General features: G+C 37.5%; 1 protein-coding gene across 5 annotated transcripts in view; it reads left to right on the forward strand.

The window, feature by feature from the left end:
* The window catches only part of LOC126921208 (acetylcholine receptor subunit alpha-like), a 101,610-nt gene that overhangs the window by 61,416 nt on the left and 15,601 nt on the right, over positions 1-24,593 (forward strand). For all 5 annotated transcript variants that reach the window (XM_050732557.1, XM_050732554.1, XM_050732553.1 and 2 more), the window contains 3 exons: positions 14,715-14,832; positions 21,625-21,764; positions 22,321-22,365. In XM_050732557.1, coding sequence (XP_050588514.1) covers positions 14,781-14,832; positions 21,625-21,764; positions 22,321-22,365 — 237 coding nt within the window. In that variant the 5' untranslated portion in view covers positions 14,715-14,780. The remainder of the gene's footprint in view (positions 1-14,714; positions 14,833-21,624; positions 21,765-22,320; positions 22,366-24,593) is intronic.

Consider the following 24,593-nt stretch of genomic DNA (forward strand, 5'->3'; position numbering starts at 1 on the left):
ATTTTGATTCACTTTAAAATTAAATTTCCATACCAGAGCGAAGGTTTTCGAGCGTTTTTAGGCAATTTCTTAAGAATCGTTTTAGAAAGTACGAATTTCAGAGTTTCAGTTCCTAGTTTATAATTACGCAAACTAATCTTCGTGTTTGTTTTTCTCCCATGATAAACACAAAACCAGCTTGTAAATATAGCAAAGTGTCAATCGCCAGCAACCGTGTTCAGCATTACCAATAAACTAAACTTAGCTCGGAAAATCGATTTCAGTCATCGACCTAACGGGTTCTCTCGAAACTCCACTTGCCTCGGATCAGATCGGACTCGATTTCTATTAGAAAAGATGATGTAAATTATTCTAATAAATTACATATCGCTGAAACTTTTTTCTCAAACGGTAAACTACCATAGAAAAAACAAATGAAAGAAAAATCGTTGGACGAATCGATGAGAATCTTTGATAAACGAGATCACGCGCATATTACCATTTTACGATGCACGCGTGATAAATCACAGTTTACAATCATTGAATTGAAGCACTAAGCCACCGAATAAAAGGAACAAAAAGAAGAAAAAAACAAAAAAAGTAAATAAACAAAGATCGTTGTAAAAATCGATACTTTTCCATAAATGAGAACACAGGCGTTGCTATTTTACGATGCACGCGTGAAAAATCGCTTATAATCCGATGTCGAAGCATGGAGGGTGCAGCGTTTGTTTCCCGTTTGAGGCGTTCCGCGAATATTTTTCATCGACGTTTCCATTTCCATCCGGACGATCTGTCGCACCGCCGTCCACCAGCTCGAAACTCAATTTACGGAAAATCGTAAATCCTGAAAGTGGGGGGGAGTGACTTCCAGGCATTTTCGTTGCTGCGTCTAATGGACAAATAAATGGACAACCGCTCGAATGAAATTCATTTTTCACTGACTACTCCAAGCTCTTCGAGAAATGAAAAAAGAAATTGAAGAAGAAATTAAAGAGATAGCGCGAGAGACGATTAATGTAAACCGAAATGTTTATAAGTATCGAACAGTTATTTCCTTGGAACTTGTGCCATTTGGGGAAATCGATACTGATTTTGATTTATGGGTATTTTTGGAATAATACCTCGATAGTGTTAGCTCAGTAGTTTTTATTCTTCCTTTGGTTGTTTTTAAAGATACTATTTGATCGCGAAGTTCTTTCGAATAGTTTAGTAACAGGAACGAATTAAAAATGGTAATCCGCTAACTTTTTGTAATTTGACCATTTTCGGATAATCTAGTCTGATAGAAAGAATCTAGTAACTTGTGCTACCCAAGTTATGTATGATCGAAAAATGTGGTTAATCGTAACAGAAATGATCTAATAATGAAAAGAAAAATTTATCTTCTGTCTCTGTTTGAATACTAAAGGGATCTGGATGCAAACACTGGGTGAATTTAAGAAGATTAGTTGGTTCTCTTATTTCTAACGTTTAATATTGTATCAATTGGTTCACTTTGTATATTATTTATATCTTTGCATATTTTTTCGTAGAAACAAATATCATATATCTTTTTTATATAACACGTACGTACAAGGATCATTAAAAAATCTTCTACCTATCTTTTAAAATAAATATTTCTAAAAATTGCTTGAATACTACTCGCTGTATCTGCTTTCTATACTATGAAACGATGTCAAAATATCGATTTCTAGCCGCTATTTGAAAAGAACATACTCTCCACTGCTACTCTGAACAGCATTTCAACCCGCTCGTCGAACAAAGTTGATCTGCGAATTGCAAAACTGGATTTTCTTGTATCGCCGAATCGTCGTTATCGCATCCGCTATGGTTGAACAGGTTTCTGCGCCACTGGATAGTAGCATTTTGATGCAGTCGGGCGATCCTTTTGCATTCTGCGTGACACACATGCGATCAGGACGCGTTTTCCTTGGAAGTTTGCCACCGTATCCCTCTCCTCGAACATCTTGGAACACGCGTGCCACGTCTTTCAAGTAGAATATGTATACTTACGTTTCCAATGAGGATGAAATTGTCGAAGGACTACTAGACTTGATCACAAGTCATGCAACTACTCATCCTGGATGGTGAAAACTTGAACTTTTAACTGTGCTGAATTTATCCGGAATGTTTATCATCCGATTCTCTGTCTTTGACTCTGTCACCAGGGCTTTCATAATTGATTTAGCTTTCTCTCACATTGGTGAATTGGTTACCGATGCATTACATATTTATGACCGGATCTTTAATCGTGAAACTTTGATTTCAATCCTTATAGAGATTTACCGGCTCTGATAATGCCGAATATTTTATCGGTCGGTTTATCACGTTGGTCAAATTTTGATGGATAAATCGCATAGCTACGTCGTGGTCTTTTTTATTCAGAAACTTTATTCAAATAGCAAGCAGAAAGAAACATTTACAAAAGTTGAATGGTTTTGGAAGAGACAGAACGTGATGACGACAGATGGAGGTGTAAAGGATATCCGAAGATGTTGGTTTTATTTTTCTAAATAAAATGTACAGTCAAGTACATACATTGACATACATGTCGAGTTTCGTAATAAGTCATTTAAATTTCTAATGGAAAGATACAAAGAGATCAATGTTATTATGTACGTATTTTCTTTTATGGTCTTCCATTCGGAATATACAGGGTGGTTGGCAACTGGTGGTACAAGCGGAAAGGGGGTGATTCTACGCGAAAAAAGAAGCCGAAAATATAGAATAAAAATTTTTCGTTTGAAATTTTGTTTTCGAGAAAATCGACTTTGAATTTTCGCTCGCGTAAAATCTGTAGAGTAAAACTTTTAGAGATATTTTCCTTGATTTGTATCTACAATTTTCTGAATTTCTGTTAATGATTTATATCTCACCGACAAAAACGCCTCCGATTCGTTCATTGAGCAAATTATATTAATGATCAGCCGAGGAAGAATTCACTAATCATTTAGGAAAGTTTCCTCGTTGTAAATGAAGGTAATCTTCCATCAACTCTCGTTCTATTTGAAATCACAAGAAGCATTCAATCTTTTAGCACGAAGAACCAGAAACAAACTGATGGGTTGACAATAACGACCCTTAATAACGGAGCTCAATTTTCATGCAAATGTATCAGTTCTGTTATTCGGGCATGCTATGATCTATGATCAGTATAATCTCTAACAGGTCTGATGATCAGTCGAGAAAATTCAAGAGTTTGAAGACGTATAAAAAAAAGGAAAAATAAGGAAACTTCTTTCGTAGAAGTTGGAGGATATCGATAATTACTCTAGATGTTATCTTTGTTGAAAATCAGGCGAGGCATTATTGAAGAAAAACACGCTTCTTCCAAGAAACCAAAGAAACTTCGCCGAACTCGAGAAGATTCAATAGACTACAAACGAGAGATTGAATCATCCACGATAATTCCATCGGGCACTTTCAGTGCTATTCTCGTTTGAAATCGAGAAACTGAGAAATTGAAATTATGTAGAAGTTCTTCTTCCATGCACAATTAAATCTTACATTCACGAAGCCGAATCCATCGAACCAACAGACAATGATAATAATAAATTGTCCATAATCATCATAGATAACATTTTGCCACTCGATCAATATAGATAAACAAATTTATCAGACCTAAAGGTTAATAATAACAGATTGTCCACAACAATCGATCTGCAAAAACAAACACTAATCCGGAAGATGATGATAATAATAAGACATTGTCCATGATTAATGAGATGTAACATTTTACCACTCGATCAATCTACCAAAACGAAACTTCAGATTTACAAAGACGAAACAAGTTTCCGCCGTGAATCCATCAAACTGCAGGGAAAAAATATCATCTAAATTCATTAGGGATACCTTTTTACCATTGAACAAGAAAAAACAGCAATCAATCTACGGTATTACGCTCTTTCTTTCTTTCTTTCTTCTTCAATCCCGTTGAACTATTATCTTCGCCAAAAATCCATCCGGTAAAGACGAGTCAAGAAACGAAGGGTTCAAAGCGCTTCAGGGTAGCCGTCGACGTTATCAGTGAACTGGAATCGAAGAAATTTGCGAGGGTTGCGAAAGGGTCGAGACATCCGAACGTTGATATTTAATTTTCCATGAGCCGAACCAGCCGGCAGTTGAATTGATTCCACCGAGAAAAGCTTTCTCTCGTGGAATCGGCCTCGATCGGTTGCCTGTATAGGCCGATACGTTGGGATTCCCACAAAATTTCACCCTCTTGCGCCTCCACCCCTACTGATATTCAATTATCTGTGAATAAAGTAGACTCGCGGCGGAATCCACTGGTTTTGTCTCCGTTTCGAACAATTTTCACAGTCGCGATGTCTTCTACTTGCTTTAGGTTCCGTTTTTCCTTATTCTTCCTTCCCTTCCTCCATCTCTTCGTTTCTCTCGTCAGCTGATTTTTGCAAAAACGCTGGATGTCCTTCGATCTTGAGTCTAAATTCTATGATTTTATCGATGTAATTTTATTAATGAGATAAAAACTAACAAATCAGTGAAGTTGTTGGTATTTAAGGATTTGTGAGACTGATGGCTCGCGTGATAAAATATGTCGAGATTAAAATTGATAGAGAATAGATATTGATATAGAATGATGAACTTTTACTCGCGTTCTCAGCGAATCTGAGAAAACAAAGACTAAAATTACAGCACAATATCCCGCTTAATTCTATTTACTCTATTTTCATGTCCGCTTTTTCCAATTTTTGTTTCCTACGAACATAGAATTAAACTCGTTTAACGAAAACATCATCCCCTAAAACACGTAACCTTTAGCAACCTGTTAAAAAAACGCTTGGTAAATAAAAATTTATCGTTCATATTTTCCTATGCCGTGTTGGAATTACGACGCCGAGTCTCGTAAATTCATTTGGTTTATCTGCCTCTGTTAGCGCTCACGTTGCGAAACAAAATATCTCGCAACGACTCCAATTTTCTCTGCCTTCAAATACATTCCTTATAAAAGTCCTCAAATTCTCGCAACTTCCACCACTTATCTCCCGAAATTTCCAGCGGAATTTTGATTTTGTAGAAAACGATTACGTGTTTGCCTCCGTAATGCATCGTAACAAGGGATGAAGCAATCGAAACCTCGAAACCTTGAAACCCATGGAAGCTCGAAAAGTTTTAAGTAAAAATAATCGAACTGGCTTTGCGTTTAAACTTTAGGTTCATTCATCGGTCGAGGAAAAATCATTTAACCTACTGAAAAAGATCGGTTAAGATTTCCGAATAAAGTAGATACTCCTTAGGGAAGGGAAAAATTAAACGCTTCATCGAGATTCTGGACTTTCGTAAATTTTGGGATCACGTTTCGACTTCTAGTCGGAATATAATCGTCAGTCATCCAAAATATTGCGAACAGACTATCTAAAAATATTTCTTTCTTCGGTTGCATTCGGTTAACTGTATTTAACAGGCGAGCTTGCAGCCTACAAGCCGCAGCCTCTGTAAACAGCTCACCACGTTCGAGAAAAGCTGGTTCATGCAGTATGCAGATATCCATCATGGCCGGAGGCAGACGGCATGGGAACACGTACCGCATCCATTTACCTCATTGAAAATTAATTATCATCCGACCCACTGGCACTCGTGTCCTCTTGAATCTGAAATTTCTGCCAGTTCTCGCTCCAGCGTAAACATTCTTTCCCTCTAACCCTTTCTCACTCTTCTTCTTACAATTTAAGTTTTATCTCCTCCCGTTGAATTTCGTCTTTCGACTCGATGCGTTTTTGTCGCTGACGGAGTGGCCTTATCCACCACTTATCTTCCACTTGTTTTCGTAAAATTGGATTTTCCATTGGGGAGAAAGGTAAACCGCGCGGCTTAAAATAGAGGAGGAATTGGCGCGGTGATATGTTACAAATTCAACGAGGCTCGGCGAAGTGGCTGTTGCCGTTTGCGAACGTGTTGCGGAATGATGCTTTGAAGAAAGGTTTTACTTACTCTTTTTGCGAGGGGACGAAGGGAATATCGGCGCGCAGAGAAGAATTAGGGCGATTCCTACGTAGAGATATTCTGGGAAATCTAAAATTAGAAATAAGATGAACAACAAGGTAGCGAAGTAAACAGGAAATCGAGAATATGAATAAGCAAACAGGAACTGTAAAGGAACAAATAGAGAACGTGAACCGAATAAACCGAACATCTGTAAATGCAATGAATAAAGCGATAGTATTCGTCGAAATTTTTCTATGAAAAATAATTGTCGATAACATATTGGCAGATGCTTTGCACGAATTACATACATTCTTTTCCACTTTCCAATAATACTGCTATTTAATTAAGATTCTGCAGTTTAATCACATTGCCATTTAATTATCCGTCTGTGAAGAACGTGAAGACTAATCGAGTATCGACAAATCGACGATCGATCACTTAACTTTTCTTCGAATTTACCGGTTCAAAAACCAGTATCTTTAATGAAGAAACTTATCCAATCAAGATCGATCACTATTCTTCCCTTTTACTGGTTCGCATAATTCGCGCATTTTCTCGAATCGCGAAGAATTTGTAATCGCACGTTAAAAGAATATCCGTCAAAATCACCGATCTTCGTCTACGCTGTAGTTTAGCCGAAGAAAATACCAACTGCGTAAGTTCTGTCCGCCTCTTTCTTCATATAAACAGAATGGCAATCTTATAATTTAAATTTTTACAAATATCTACTAAACGAATAGAACCAGCGCTGAGAATTGTTTCGCTCACCAAATATTATAAACATCGTAACTTTACTTTGTTTCTGCATGTTCCATGCATTCTATGCATTTTTACATCTTTCAATTTTTCGTAAACGCATAAAATTCCGTGATCTATATATCAAATTTGTAGATGTACTCTGACAGACTGAACTTATACACCGACCTAATATAAAAGAAACAGAAAATCCTGCCCGTATTTCAAATATAATCCCTCGATTGCTATGCCGTATACACGAAGCTCAATTTGTATGACAATCGAGGAAAACGCGGATCGGCCGATCGTCTTATCATCGAGACGGTCGATTCATCGGCCGATCCACGATGATTTATTGCCCAGGTCCTAAGCCCTTCATCCATCAGTGTCTAAGGGAACAAAAAGAGAGAGGAGGAAAGAGAGAGAAAAAAGGGTTATCGACCGCAACTTGTCGATACTCAGTTTAGTCGTGATTACAAGCTGCTCGCCGAGCGAGCCATGCTTTTCAGTCCTGGCGCGGCGTTACGTTCTCTCGAATCTCGTTGGAAACACGTTGGACGAAAAACGTGTTATCGATCGTCATTTAGGATGCCATAACAACGACATTATGAGGTTTCGCGGTGAAAACACGAGCAACGATTAAAATGTTAGTATTTCTGAGTTGACGAGTTTCAATTGTTATCGTTGTTAGGCTTGTCTTTGTGTGAAATAGAATTTGTTAATGTTGATAATTTGTGCTATATCGGAGAACCTATTATTATGTGATAATAAATTTATCTCATAATAATATTTATAATATTATAGTAATATAATATAAAAATATAAATATTATTTATAATATTATAGCAACAATAACGTTGCTAATTTTAATATATACCGAGATCTCCGATAAAGCCACTAGGCCCTCAAACATTACGATTTATCGATTCGTTCCACGACTGTAGATTTAACCCGTTGAAAATGGTCTAACTTTTGGTCAACGATTCACCAGACTCGCGAAGCTCAGCTTCTCTGATGTTATCAATGAAACCAGGAAGCGGAAATTCGATAGAAATCGAAGGTATTAAAATTCGCTTGGCTCGCGGAAATTTCATCGAAGTGTCTGACACGAAAAGTCGGCAGCTCCGCGAAATTCACGTTTTAACAAAGATAACACGTGGTAACTCGCTCACTCTATGAATTTGACTACCTTCCACACGTTTTCTCTCTCTTCTTTTTTATATCCTTTTCTTTTTCTATCATTCAATCTCAGCGTAGAATAATCGTAACATTTAACCGTAATGCGGCTGCACAATTGTGCCGCGTTTAATTGTTCCCCGGTGACGATGCGTGGCCATTATTAAATTCATAAATCTTATTTCATCGCTGACTAATGGGATTTCGAGCCGTTTCCACGAGTTTATATAGCAGACTCGTGTTTGAATTTCAGCCTATCTTATCGATTGGTTAATATTGTTTGAAAATGATTGTTTTTTTTTACGAAAGTAAAATAGCTCTTTTGATAGATTTTAATTTTCAATTCAGATAGAAAAAGAGAGAAAGAGAAATTAATTGCACGAACAGGTTTCATTTACTGATTTGTCAAGTAAGCTATGACTTCGTCTCGTTCGGTTAAAGCTGTTGCTAATTCCGGTTACGAGATCTTCCTTGAGGAGCTAAGGGGAAGAATCAAGATGGAAAAGTTAAAGTTTCCAGAGTTTCGAACATTGTCGCCGCGCAATGAATGGATATCCGAGCGATGAAAATGAGCAGACGCGTATAAAAAAGGTAATCTGACCCGCAAACAGCGTATTAAAATTAATGAAGCAAGCCGGTGAATTTATTCAGCAACAAGTTGCCCGCGATTCTCAGCGTCGAAACGCATTCATCGCCACGAGATACAAAGGTGCAACGACGCCGTTGAATCGGATCTGTGAATCGTTGTGTGAACGAGTTAATAGCGCGGACAGGAAACGCTTTTAACTGAATGGATCTCGAATATTCGAGATCGACGTAGCCGCGGTTGAGCATGAGTGCCGTTCCAACAACTCGCTTATAACTAGGAAATTAAGGAAGAACCTTCTGATTCGGGACAAATTAATTATCAGAGAATTTATGAAGGTTAATCGTTCTAATTCCAGGATTTCATTTGTACGATCTTGTAAATGATCATTAAGGGAAACTGTGATTTGCTAAAAAAATTGATAGGTTCTCCTTAATCATTGTATCGTGATTTTGTTTTAAAAGTTGGATATTTCTTCTGGTTTTCAAATAGATTCGTTGTTACTAATAGACTGATTAAAAAATAAATAAACATTGAGATAGAGACAACGAAGGCCGGAAGAATTAAATCGTTTTTATTATTAACAGGTCATCGTGAAAATTTCCATTATTTTAAACTGTTCTTTGTGATACGAACGTACCTGCGTTGAAATTGAATATTTTCATCGCAAATAAATTTCACGGTGTTCCATACACTTCTACCAAGGAATTACCATACCACTATGCGAGAACAGTATTTCTAGATAACTCGGTAGAAGTGAGAAAACAAAGAGAGTATAACTAGCTTTCCATTTGTTTCTAACAAATTAGACCACGCTTAATTAAGATTGCCCATTTTAATAAAACTAACAGAAACTGCCAATTACTATAAACATCTTGTATACTACAAATGCAATGATAAAACAGAGTAAAGGAGAAAACAGCTAGACTACAGCTAGACACTACAACTAGACGCCTCGTTCTCTTCGAAATCACAAAACACAAAAACACCACATAATCAACAAGAAGAGGAAACGGAGATTTTTCAGAATAATTTACCTAAAATTCATCGACCATTGTTTCTCCTCGAATACCTTTGCTTGAAAACATCTATTCGAGGGGTTAATCGTGTCGCAACGCGGCCGTGTAATCGTTCGCTCGAGCGAATTGCGTCGAGACGACGAATTCACTCGACGAGACTTCTACTGTTCGGCTTTTATTTCCAGGCCAAAAGTTAGTTCTACGAAGTACGATCGATCGAACTCGTCTCTGTCGGGGTGGTTCTCGCTCGTGCCTTGAGACTGGCTAATTATCTGGCTACGTTCGCTCGAGTCTCGTCAGTCACGCGTGACGAGAGCCTCAACCCTTTAACCAGGTAAGCTGCTCGCGCGAAATTACGCGCCGACCACTCCCGCCAGCCGAATGCTCTGCCGGCGCTACCTGGCAATTTCTTGGCAATTCTTACTCTTCCGAATGCCTGGGGAATCTCGCGTTAAATCATTCGAAGTCGGAGCTATTTCACCACCAAACATACTGGGTGGTACAAGAGTGCCGCGAGTAAAAACTTTTGGTGTAGAAAGGATTATAGAAAAATATATGCAGCGAGGGGCGAAAGAAGGATGAAAAAGTTCAACCGCAGTGGAGCTCCATTTATTGGAACGAAATTTTAGTTAATGATAATGTTAATGAACATTTTTGATTAAATACATTTACCCGAGTGTGAGCTATCACGTCCTATTGTGCCCGAACGACAAACAATAGATAATGGAGAAAATCAATGAATCCCTATTATGTGAACTTTGAATTACATAAACTGCCGGTCTTCCAACAAATTCAAATAAAGGGAGTTTTACGCGTAATTGCATTTCAATCTCCGTGTTCTATCATAGATATAGGATTTAAAAAAGCACGTTTGTCCTTTAAGCTAGGTCTCCATCGCAAGTTGCTCTCGATAATATTTCTCGCAAGTGGACACTACCTTGAAAGTGACTATCCGATCCGATCCGATAGCGGCTTGGATAGTCGCTCTCGGCTATCTCTCAGTGCAGTGTCCATTCGCGAGAGATACTATCGAGAGCGATAGTTTTACTCTCAAATGGACGTCTTCTTTCGAAGCACTATAAATCTGAAATTACTTCGAAAGTTTTATTTCGAGAAAAAATTGCAAACTAAATTAAGTTAGATTCGATATGACAACTTTATTCATATACTCGTCACTGTATATTTATCAGAATAATAGTAACGGGAAAGGAAGTTTTTAACGTGGTACGTATTACGAGCGTCCTGTAATAAAATAAATAAATCCTTTGTTTGATGGCAGCGGTCTTAATAGATAGAAGCTGTAAACTTTTGCCACAGCAGAGAAACCACTCACAGGTAAAGATTACAACCGTTAACGGTAGTGCTACGTGTCCTCTGCAACTAGCCACTTTTAGTTACTTTATGGGGATCATTTCACAACGAACAATTACCATCAACGGCTTTCGTCGGACAAACAGAGAATTCCCAGCGGTTTTCAACATAAAGCGAACACAAGCTTAACAGCTCGTAACCATAATCGCCTACCATAACGAAAGGATTAAACGGAACGAGCAGATCCACGCACACAAGCCTCATATTCCGCTGTTGTTTTTCTTCGTCGTGCTAGATTACCCTCTAGTATTAAAAGTCCGAATCAGTACAAAACGACGAGTAGAAATAATATGCAGTCCGGGAGAAACTATCCAGAAATTAAGGTCGCAATATCTGCATTAAAGAAACGTTTCTCGGACGGAGAAACGCGGCCGTTCGCGTTTATCGCGCGAAAGAAGATCAAAGAAGACGATTACGTGCACGCGAAGATGAAATCTATCCTGCTTTTTAACATACGCGAACGAATCGTCCATGTTTCGTTCTGATTCCAACGAAAATCTCTGCTATGCAAATCCCTTTCTGTCTTTCGTTTCTAGGGAGAACGTAACGAAGTTCGTCCAAATGGGGGAAAATAAATAAAAAGACGTGGGAACAAAAGATTCGATAAGTTTTTAAGAAGACGAGGTCCGAGTCTTGTCCACAGCCTTAAGAACTATTTCATTGACTTATCTCGTTCCATTGGTACAATTTTTTCCGCTATGATGTTCTTTGATGTGACCAGTTCTTGTTACAGCAGAACACTGCAGCAATCGGTTAAAACTCTTATAATGTTTACAGTATTTAAACATTTAAACAAGGAAGATTACATCGTAAGAAAGTCTACTTAATTAAAAAAGGAACATTTTCAATATAGGGCAATTATTATTTTTGCACAAACCTACTAAAAATAAGGTACTATTCGATCCTAGATCGATATCACTCACATCCCCTATAAGATTCGATCATTATTAACAACTACCAACAAAGGATAAAAAGTGTACTTTATTACTTGCATAGACACCTAACCAAGAAAATATACTATCAAATTTATATCCATCTGTATCAATAAATTGTATTTCTTAAAAAGCGACTCATTACCGACAAATATCCAGATACAATAAAGAATCGTCGATATCTATATAAATAAGAATCGACCATTATCATCACGCATGTTTACCAAGAAATGAAAGAAAAGTGAAAAAACTATTCAGTCGATACGATATTCAGTGTTACGATATCAGCCAACTCTACCGAAAGGATTAATAATTACCAAGGTGCAACAATACGATCTGGAAATGCAATGTTACATAAGTGAATATAAGCAGAAAAAAATGTGTAGGCTCGGTGGGCAACAAATTCAGTAGCAGGACTCTCTGCGATTCACCTTGTACCGTATTGACGCTATAGCAGTCTGCGGCCGTGCAGAACGCATCGAGCTGCAGCCGCAGTTCTGCGGTCCACGTGGCGCAGAACGATGCGGCAGCTTGGAACGGATCGGGCGAACCGATTACCGATTACGTGCCCGTTCGTTCGCGAATTTTACCGCCACTGGAAATCGATTACTATTCTTTTCTTTTTCATTTTTCGAACGAAATTCGTGATGTAGAAATTGGAGATATCTCGAAGATGACTGACCTAGAAGCAGTTCGTTTATGCTTGTTAACATAGCAGCGATTTCACATAGTAGATATATATTTTTTGTATATTTACGCGAATTGGGAATTACCGATACGATACTGTATTATATTATCTTATAAATTATTATATTATCAGAAGCGAGAGTTATATGTTTGGGGTAGATTTTATCAGCACGTATATTCAGCTGGCTATGCGTATTTGCATACGCGTTCGTTATATTTATTGGGGTATTCGGAGTTTTATTTTTAAAAATATTTTATTTGATTTTGTATATTATTTTATTTATATTATAGGTCCAATATTGAAGCGGTGAAATAACAAATTTATAATGAAATAATTAGAGAATATGAGCGACGGGAAACGTACAATTTATACTGGATATCCTAAAAATGTTCTAATATTTTTAATCGACAAATCGATAAAGTGAAAATCATATAAATAGAGATAATCTTTGTATCAAATTCAACTTAATCTAAGTTGTTCAGTGTGATCATAGTAATCATTATTGGAAATAAGAACTTGATAGTCGTTCTATGTTTACAGTGTTTCAAATTGCAAATGTATTTTTAAATCCTACATTATCAGAAAAAATAAAAATAATGTTTTCCATAATGGAATTATCAAATAACTTGACAAGCATTTCTCAATTACACATACATATGTATATGCTCATCACTGTGCAATCTTGTCATTTACTTGTAACGTGTTAAAAGTTTAACGGTTTACAGTATTTTCGAAATTCCAAATTATAAAAAACATTCGTTACACAATACACATTGCACGAACAATGAACATTCTCCGCATAGAAAACTCCCATTTACTCCACGTTTTACATGGCTTTTATTCCCTCCACCTAATAAATATTCTAATACGATCCGCAACAGCGAACAACGTGGATGAACACTCGAAAGACAATTTCAATCTCTATCTTTCAGCGGTATAAAATCATTTTTCATTTTACGATCGACTTGAATTCTTCGGTCGCGCTCTCGCGTTCCCGCATAGATACGAGCTGGCTTTCTTCAACGTCTCAACCGGATACATCACTTTTGCATTCTTCCTTTCCTCCTTTCTTGCTTGCCTCCTTCCTAGCATGCACATTCGATCGAGAAAAATCCACAAAAATCCGGGTCTTGAGATTTCCAGTTCAGTTTTAAAGTTTCGACGGGAATGTACAACGGTTGGCAGCCCTGGGGGAGGAGAGAAGCTGCTTATGTATCCGAGTTGCAGATTCAACGATATTTCAAGAGATACGCCATCGCGTTTCCGCTCGCCTAACTAAGAGAGATTTACGAGATCCGACGCGAAAATTTCAGCTAGGAATCCGAAATCACGTAATCACCAGCCTTATGACCGGCGTAAATTCCTGCAAGGAAAATTGGAATAAACGTACTTGCTAAAAACATCGGCTCAACGTGTCAGCTAACTCGTTTCTTTCCTTAATTGGAATTCGTCGTAGTATAAATAATTGATAAAGACGAGTTATTTAATTTTGCTTCAGTATAGCGTAATATATTTTTAATAGAGGTATTGCGACGTGTTGTAGAGAGATTTATGGATAAATAAATTATTTCCACAAGGTATTAAATAACCCAGAATCGAATCATGTTCTCTGCTTTTTTAATTTAAAAAGACACGGAAGGACGATTATATTATTACACAGAACGATTATAGAGGATATCTTTTCGTTCGTTAAGAAACGTTTCTGTAAAAAAGAAAATATGCTGTAATACTTGTCCTCTAAAGAGAATTAAACCGACGGGAAAAAAAATTGAATCGCTCATTCGCTTGAACAAAATTAATCACTGATACGTATATAATACGAGCACGTCATAGCAACAAAAATAGTGACAATGTTTCGCTACTATCGACAATCAGTCGATTCGTAATTCTTTCAAAATATCGTTTATACTAAATATAGTAACACAGTTATACAAATATAGTAAAGTAACATAACTTGAAATTTCAAATTTCTATCGAAAGTTTTTTGATAACACGCGCGAATAATGTATCTCTTTTAAGCTTTAAAATTTAGCATTAGAATCGCACTTGTACCTCGCTTCGAAATTTCAATTTGTCTAGAGATTAAGCGTAAAATGTGATTCGTAGAGAAGAAAACCGTTAAAAGGATAAACAAATTATCGGGTAAGAAAATTGATAGTGACGTATTGATTTGTGAAGTGTGGTCATAGATCGAGAGAGAACGTGTTCTACCGCTAATTGCAAATGCTTATTCAAGGCACATGGTTGCACTCAATCGAACAACGTTCTCCCTGTTTCAGTGCCAGAACTGAAGGGTCCGGAGAGCACGAAGGCGAGAAGAAATGAGTTGGACGTGACACAATGACATGATGAAGAGCCTGGTGGGGATCATGTGGATAGTGTTGGTGCTCATATCAGGTAAGTTCAATAAATCTACCCAACAATAAGGTACTCGCGTTTCGCCGTTCGCGGCTATTATGTTAGCGGACAAAGTCGAAATGGACGTTGACGTTCAGCCGCACTTTATGGGCCCCATCGAATTGTAGAAATACGGCAGACATAAATAATTCAGTGCCTGAGGTACACCGTTTCTCTATTAAAATACGAGGGGACGCGTTGTTTGTGGAAAGCGTGCGTCATCAACTGAAAATTTCAGGTTTTATCGAACAATCGGAACTTATACATACTAAACTATAAATTTCAGATAAGAAAAATTACAAGCTTCAAAGAATTCAAACATTGAGAAACAGTTTCGACTTCAGATATTGAAAATTTTAAATTTCAAGTTCCAAGTTTCAATCTCAAGGCTAATAACTTTACGTTCAAACGATCAAGATCGAAGTAGCATAATTCAAAATTCAAATCTACTGTATTCGATCTGATAAGGCTACGGATCGGCCATAGAATTCGTCGAACCGGGCCACGTTATTCCATTGTGAAGTCCGGACCCTGCGAGGCGCGAAGCCTATCATCTCTAGACAATAAACCGCCAAATATAACTGGCGACGAATAACTATCGTAGGAATAAGATACGACGTCTGCTGCATATGCATCAACCTTACTCACTTGGCTCCTATTCGCATGTAAATGCTTTACGACGTGCTAACAATGGCGACTATCAACGTCCAGTCATTTTTCCAGCGATAGTTAACGAACGTTTTGACCGCTTCGCGAAAAAGCATTCGAATGTTCATTATATTTCTCGAAAAGGATCTACGAAATTTCTGGTGTCGCGCTCGTCTTACGTAAAATTTAAATCCTTTAAGTTATCTAGTAGATAATTGAATTTGATGAGAAACAATTGAATTTTTATGTAAACGAGTCGTAGTGTAGGTTCTTAAAAAATTTCATCGTGTTTTCCACGCGACACTTCAATGTTAACGCCGTGTCTGGTTTTATGCCGTTTCAGATTGTTCGAATCTGTCGCATGTGAACGAAATTTATATTCATCTCTGTTAAACTATTCGGCTCGTCAGGATACGCTTCTAGGGTCGATTGTTCCTTCGCGTCTGCGTTAGAAATAGAGAGCATCTAACGGGAAACTGGGACAAGCTATAACTTGGAAACGATGCTAGACACGAGAAGAAAAAGTTACGAGGCGAATTAAGCGCGGCAGTTACGGCCGGTTCGAAGTTTCCGCGACGCTTGTGAGACGTGGTGCGCATGTACACAGGTGCGTAACATCATACCCGTATAGATCCTGATACAGGCGCTTAATATGCGGTTCGTGTTGAACCAGTATTGTAATGCAGCGGTGATACAGGTGTTCGACCGATGTTCCGTTTGTGGGAATTGATGTCCTGTTCATGATCGTCGACACAGATTTCGCGTAATTAATTCGATAAGAAACAGACGAAACGTAGAATCTATTGTTTTCGCTATAGAAGATACTGGAGAACGTTGAATGTCGTTGGAATACTGAGAATCGAGAATGCGTATCGAGTTAAATTCTGTTAAATCCTCGATATCTTGGCAAGTTATATGTAAAGTATTATCTCTGCCCGTTTAGTTGGCGATTAAATTATATTTACCCTTGCCATTGAAGAAACTAATCTTGTTCTATCTGTCTGAACAATCACATACTCATTCCACTTAACTGTGTAAGCACGGGCTGCCTGAGCAAACACTATCCCATTCTACTTAGTCGGTTTACTTGGAACTTATATACCGTTTGCCTGACCACGCGTTGACTTGTACTACTTATCGAACTAGATAGGTTTCCTAATACTCACGCGGCTAAGTACCTATTCTTATTTCCCCGGATTTAACTGGCAACTCTAGATGACTTTTAGTATTTGAACGGGTTTCAAATAAACCTACATTTGCCATGTATTAATTTCTGAAGGACCCATTATATCAAACTAGCTGAATTCCTACTAAGAATTCTCCCGCTAATCAATTTTTACGCTTCTGGTACGAACATTTTACTGCTTTCTCCGTTACTACCATTTCTGTCAATAACCTTCTTTATTCCGCGTAAAGATGCACAACTCGAGTCCTTTCGCAAATATTGTTCCACGTATGACGAATGTTTTCGAGTTGAATATTTATCGATAAATAAACGTTAGATAAACGAGCTTTTTTTCTTCGTTCAATTGTTGAAAGCTGATACGGAACGAGATGTCAAGTTCGGTTCGATAAGATCGCCAATGGATAATCGAAATAGAAAAAGACAAAGCACGAGACAGAAAAAAACACACGTATGCCAAGAGGTACGATAATATGGGAATTTTATCGAGCAAGAATACGAAACGTAGAGAAACCCACTTCACCGTAGCGTATCGGTAACTCGACTCGTTCTCCTTTGTCTCGTATCGATCTAATCATCGACCAGGAACTGCGGCATTCTCTCGTTGAAAATCTCGGCTGGGAAAGTTGCCGGCGTTTTTTTCCCGGGGAAATAAACAGCCGAATAAGTGGGTACTCGAACCGCGGCCGGAGTATCTTTTAAACATCCACCTTGCGCAGGTCTCTATATTTCTCGATACATCCGGCCTATCGAGCAATTCCGTCTCGCGCGAAACGCAATATCGCGTCGGTAATACAGTGCTAGTTCTTATTGCTCATCGTCTAGGCAGCAACAATTTCACGGACGTTGATTCGACGACCGATACCGGTACTTCCTTTCGTTTCGTTTCCTTTTTAGCTTCGTCCGCTCTGCTCGACGATTGCGACGATTAAACTCGATCCTCGGCATCGGAGTTGAACGAACGTGCAACTCCATTGTGGATAATCGTGCGGGCTGCCGAAGAGCTTTCGGAAGATGTTCGATCACAAATACCCAACTTCTGGTTGGTTCCGGACTGCGACCTAAATCTCTCGATGGTCTTTGGGATAGTCTGCTAACGAAACTTCATCCGCCAAACCGTTGAAGATTGTTTCAAGATGAATGGAGTATCTGATGATCACTTGGGATTGGAGGAAGGAAGAGAGAGGAAACGAATACAACGAAATGGAGAGTGGGGAAGAAGTGAAAAGAAAGAAAAAGGAGGGAAAGGTGGGAAGAAGGAGGTAGCAAAAAGATGGAAATTAAACTATAAAAGTACAGTAAGAAATAAAAAGGAAAAAAGAAAGGAGGAAGAGACTTTTAATCGTACCTCGCGTATGGACGTTTTACATGTTTCTAAATTATAGTCAATTATGTATTGTGTAAATGTTATAGTCGCGATTGATTTCCTTGCCAACAGAGAGTAGCTGTCGCATAATACATTAAATTAGTATGCAGGTATATCTTCTTAGAAAAAGTTCAACACATAAACTTAGTCTTTCTGTACATTAAACATCAGTATCTATATATTTACTTTGACAAAGATCAAGCTTCGAATCGCAATAATTGACAAGCTAAAACACCGTTTTAGAATACGGTTATCGAACAGTCTTTTAAAAAACCTTCAACGAGAAACAGAAACCAGCAGAGAGATAAGAGTAATCGGTCACGAGTGACACAGTCTCTCTTCCAATTGGCCAACCACCAAAGGCTTTGTGCTTCCAGTCAAAATCCCCAGCAGTGTTCCAACTACTCTTCTGTCTCCGCTGTGATCGTCGGAGATGAGAAAAACTACTGTGTCCGTCTGATTCCATTAACGGTCAAACCATAGTCAAAATCTATCTCTAAAGAGACAGAACAAATTTTTATTAATCGTCGCGATGTCGATAACGAATGCTTCTTCGTTCCGTTTCCACGTCGTTCATGTCCGAAAGACATGTCCGAACAGATTGTAAAAAGGCAGATTTCACTCGTCTCGCTATCGATGAAGTTTTAAAACTAACGAAAATATTATCCAGCGTTAAAGTTTTCGACGTTGAGATTATTATTTAATTATACCAGGATGCTTCAAAAGTAGTGAAAACATTATCTGGCGTCAGAGTCTTCGATATTTAGATTACTACATATTTAATTACTACCATATTACAATTTTAATTATCTTTTGAGTAACAAAAATGGAGATTTCTTTTACTACGTTTTATCGTAGGTAAAGAGTAGTAAGAATATTTCGATGTTGGAGTAGTTTTATTTGCCGCGAGCTTTTAAAACAGACGGACAATTGAAACGTTGAATTCGTTCGTGTAAATCCGACGCAGGCCCGCGATTCATGCAGCTTGCATCCGCTTCCTCGAAAACCAAGTCGGGCACGTTCGAGGCGCACGTAATTTCCGGCTAGTTAACCGATTACTCACGAAAGATTGCGATCGAATCGATGGCCATCTGTTCGTGCTACAGGTTATCATTACATCTCTGATCCAACGTATTACGTGACGGTCGAAACTCGTGATTTCGTTCAAATGGAAACGTCATCGTGAATATATTATTTACGAATACACCGTACACGACTTCGCTGAGTTTGCAATGCTATTTTAGCCCTTAAAAGCTGTTGATTAATCACGTTATCATGTTAATCATTGTATCATGGCTGAAATTTCACCTCAGTATATTTGGTATTATATTTAGAAAATCGATAAAATCAGACAAATGCAATTAAATGTTTACTATTACTTTAGATTGGGATGGATTATTATTATCCGATATTAAATGAAAAGCCGTTGTCTGCAGTGGTTGCAAATAATATTGCGATAGTATTATATATAGTAGCGTAATATTGAAAAATAATATGAATAAAATTCGCGTAGGACGAAACTTTATCTATAATCCCCATTAAACGTCGAATTCGCCAAAAACCTAACAAAAAGACGAGAAATTCTTCGAAGACGAGAAATCGGTTTGTGTAAGAAATAATTGGTGAAAATAAAATAGTCATTAATACGAACGACGCGCGATATCTGTTACGTATGTGACACAGATTAATCGTTCGAATTTATTTCGTTGCGCTGCGCGATGTTGCGTAGATGATTTCTGATCGATTCCTTCGAGATATCGTATCAACTTCTCTCACATTTCCTTCCAACCTGTCCGCGATTTCTTCCAGGCATCTTTCAGATTTCGCAACACATTTCTCGTTTATCAGAGATATTTCCACGAATACGCTTATAGATATCACGAGCGAGTTTCTCTCTGCAAACCAGTTCAATCTTCCGCTCGTCTTGAAATGTAGTATATATATATGTACGATATTTTCGAAGAAATTTCATATTTTTTTATCTTGAGCCCCTTAAGAGCTAAATTATAGGAAAACTCGCCTTTGTTTAATCTTTTATCCATAAAATTTTGTCGGAAGATCTTTTCCGTAATAAAAGTTATATTTTTATTTCGTTATTCGCGATTTTCTAAAGAATTTTAGCCTTTTATAATACAGCGATTTAATAAATGAAATTATTAAATAACCTGAAAGACTCCTATATCTCCGTGATAATAGCAAAGATACGGACGTCTATATTTAATGGTTAAACTCATAAAACCCAGCTACTAATATCACGGATTAATCTGCTAATATTGTAGACTTGGACCTTAAGGGATTAAAAGTTCAAAACAAAATTTTATCGCTTTTTAAAATAAAACGAAAAAACAATGTCTTGTCGGTGGAACACCGGTTCGTGGAATATTGTAAAACAATGCATCACGAATCACAAAGATCGTCAAGCGTGTGCAAGGTGTATCGTAAATATTCTGGCATCGCTTCAAAACCGAAATTGTAGCCAGCGTTGGTTCGTATACAGTTGACGCGTATTATGAACTATCCTGGTATCGCTCCAGGGAACTCGTAAAACATCGGTAATATTATGTTCGGAAACGATAAATAACACGTACGGTGGAGAGGGGGAGAAACCTGCCAACGAAATCTATTACAAAATTAATGGTATCATTGAACAAAGATCGCTAACGAAATCGCCGTTGGCGTCCGTTTTATCCTGTGGCTTAATCGGTCGTAATTATAATCAGTAGCAAGGATCGCGTTTAACGTATGGAATAAATACATGATCCTACAGAATCCTCTGTATCCTCGGCGTCATCGTTGTGTTTGAATATTAATTACATTGCACAGTGCGGCGTTTGAATGTGGATTCGGAACAAATATCAACAAATACATGTAATATGCAATTTTCCCAAAACTTGATACGGGGAGATCCAACGTGAGTAAAGAGTCTGTTTATCAAATGTTTGTCGATATACTTCGTATTCCCTGGGTCAGTAGAAATATCTTGAATATTTATTTCTTTGTCTTACCACAGACGATGACGTTTAAGTTAATTAATTAATCAATTAATTAAGACATTCTTTCAAATTTGTTCGTAGTTACCGTACAAAAATAAGTGCATAATAAAGAAATGACTGCTTTATTAAAAGCTTCTTTATTACAATAAAGAAATCAGAATAGTATTGTGAAGGTCGATTATCGATACTTGCATTGCGAATGCAAATTACCTAAACAGAGATTTCGGCATCGATATAAAAACGCACCGATTTTCCACGATTAAATACCGAAACGTTTTAAATCACAGCCTCGAAAGACGCGAAAATAACAGGAACATCCAGTAGAATTGCGTGGCTTTCGCGTATTAAGCGGTCAAAATTGTTCACCCCCTTTCCATTGCTCGATCGAACTGTTCGTATCAGTCCGTTCGAAAGCCAAATTGTAGTCTGTTTGCCTTTCTGCGTGAGAGATAAATCGGCCATTCTCTACAAAAAAGCGTTAAACCACCCCTTTTATCGAAAATCGTTTGAAACTCGAGTTGCCAATGATTTTCCAATATATCGATCAGGTTGGACTGCAATTTGTCTGTCATTTTTTATTCCTTTTCTCGATTTTGTTTCAGGATGCTCAGGAAATCCAGATGCGAAACGATTGTACGACGACCTCCTGTCGAATTACAACAAGCTGGTTCGTCCAGTGGTCAACGTCACAGACGCCCTCACCGTTAAAATCAAGCTCAAACTCTCGCAGTTGATCGATGTTGTAAGTTTCACCTTAAATTAATTGGCGAACGAAGGTAACACGAAGTAAACGCGATAAGTCCACCTTTCACATTGTTGAGAAATAGGAAACATTAAATTAGGTTCAAAAACATAAGCATGTTAGAAATAAGCGATCGGTATACTTATAAAAATATATATTTCATTACAAAGATGAACGGAAAATATTATCGTTTCCGAGATATTACATTTTTATTTAGATATTACACTGTTTTCATTAAACATTACTGTTGTCAGATAACATTATTTTTCAAAAAACCCTAAGAAACTTTGAAAGAAAAGAAGGGTGTTATTCCTTGTGCGTCTTAAATGTTTTACGGTTTATATTAAACATCACTGTTATCAAATACTATTTCCATTTCTCGAAAACTGATAGAAACTTGAGAAAAAGAGAATTATTCCTTGTGCTTCTTGAACATTACTCGTGTACCGTTGTCATTAGACATTGCTGTTGCCGAATGATATTATTATTTTTCAAGAAATACTACTTAAAAACTTAGAACAAAAAAAAGAGGATCATTCTTCTTGCTTCTTTGCAGAATCTCAAAAATCAAATCATGACGACGAACCTCTGGGTCGAACAGGTACGTGTACACATTACATGCATGAGAGAGAGGAAATAATCTTTCGTACTTTGTATATCTTATAACACGTTTTGCCTTTAACTAAATTCTGTCTAAAAAAGCGTAGAGTGTACTTGGTTCCGGTTGCATAAGTTTCATTTCCAGTCGCAGCACCGGGCATTGTTTTGCGCGAATATATAAACGGGCACACGAATATGTGCGGATAGTCGGTAAAACGAAAATCAGCCAGAAGCTTCCACTCGAGAGTCGCAAAATAAGTCCGGTGAACCGTGCAACCCACTTTCAAACGGTAGATTACGTAAGACAGATTCGCATCCGTTTCCGTGCATCCATTTCATCCCTCCTCCCTCTTCTCCTTTTTTTATCGTTATCTTACACGAAATTAGCGATAGCAGAGAAGTTACAAGCGAACAGCGAAAAGATAATTGTTACAGACGATTGAAAAGAAGAATTTAGATGATTAAAAAGAATAATTTCTAGAAGGTGGTCCGTTCTACAATGATTATTTGGTTACTATAAAGTAATTAAATTTCTAGAAATTGTCGTATTGTTCTTGCAGTTGTTTCTTAGCTATATGATAATGTATGTTTTTTTATTTTGTAATTCTAACACATATTCTAACATATTTTCTATTTTCTATTTCTAACATATTTTATTTTTTCAGTACAATAAAATACGAGACACGAGATAGAAAGTAAAAGAAACCGAGTGCCTTCATCAATATAAAAATATGATCTTTCATTAAACAGATTTGTTAAAGATGTGTTAGTAGAAAAGATGAGTTAGTTGTATCCGAGTTTCACACGAACATGAGCGTTATGTAGTTTAATCAAGCCACAAAATACTAACGATGGAACGTGGAAAATATTGAAAATAACAAAAGTAATCAGAAGACAAATGTTATCGTTTGATCAGCAATTTTATAATACAAAACGTGAAATCGGTCCATGGTATTTACCTTGGCTTTCACGCTCGTCCATTTTTGACGCTCCATTTCTCTTAATTGGATCCGCGATCGCCTCGATGAATCGTATTCGATCGCGGCTGATGGGATACGCGGTACTTGCGGGCCATTAATCTGTTAGACAGCATCACCAGGTAACGACCGTAAGTACATAAAGACGAGAACCGATATATAATCAGATCAAATATTGATGGTTCGCTGGGACTCTGTGCTCCCGCATATATTAATGGAGCTTCGGCCACATGTAACAAACGCTCGAACGAAAAGGGGGCGGCTTCCGTCGAATTTCGTTTGTTTGCCTATCAGTTGACCTTCGAACCGCTGTTTCCACCATCGATTTAATCGGTAAGAGCTTGAAATTCTAGCGTAAAGGTACCTCGAGTATTACCATGGGAATTACGTCCGTGAAATTCGGCGGCTTGCATCTTCGAGCACTTTGTCTTTAGCAAATCTTTCATGATTCTAGTCACTATGAGATTCTATATTTACTACTTGACTGATATTTACGCGAATCTGAATATTTCTGAATATAATGTACAAATTGAAACTTAGGTAGAAAATTGTTTTAGCTGTGAAGTATCGTAAAGGATAATGTACTTTGGGTATTTTCTATATTTTTACGTATTATGTGCATTCATCAATGACAAAAAGTATGATCACTTTTTGTTAGATTGTAATCTCCAGCCTCAGAAATCGACTGTATCTACTTTAACAGCTTATGGATCGTCATTAAATGGCCAAGAAGTGATGTGTATCAAGAGAAATAACACTGGGATAGAATGGAGTATTTATCTGTCGATAATGTCTATACATATGATGTTTCCCCATATGACACAAGCATTTAGAGGCTTAGGTAACTTACGGAGAATAGACAAGCTGAAAAGATTTAACGTTCTGTCCAGGAAACGTTGTAGAATATGTAGCTTGAGGAATTAAGTGGTATCAAATAATATAGGTCAGATATATAGTTCAGTGATCACTCATCAGACATTGGTTAAACACAGTTTCGTTCTCTGCCGTCATTCTTCGCTTATTTTATTGGATTTCTTTTCTATCGAAAAATCACACGATCTGTTTCATTATTCAATCGTTTAATTATTTGAAAAAATTGGAAGATTGTATAAAGTAGAATAACTTTGTCGAATACTTTTCTAAATTCGTCGGTAAATGAACTACCTGCTATTTTTCATCGGTTCGCTTTGTTTTTCCTTTTCCTACTGTTTTTCTCTCATAAATGAGATATCCAGAAAAGACTTCCCTTGCT

The sequence above is a fragment of the Bombus affinis genome, chromosome 10, assembly GCF_024516045.1.
Source record: "Bombus affinis isolate iyBomAffi1 chromosome 10, iyBomAffi1.2, whole genome shotgun sequence".
Taxonomy (NCBI): Eukaryota; Metazoa; Arthropoda; class Insecta; order Hymenoptera; family Apidae; genus Bombus; species Bombus affinis.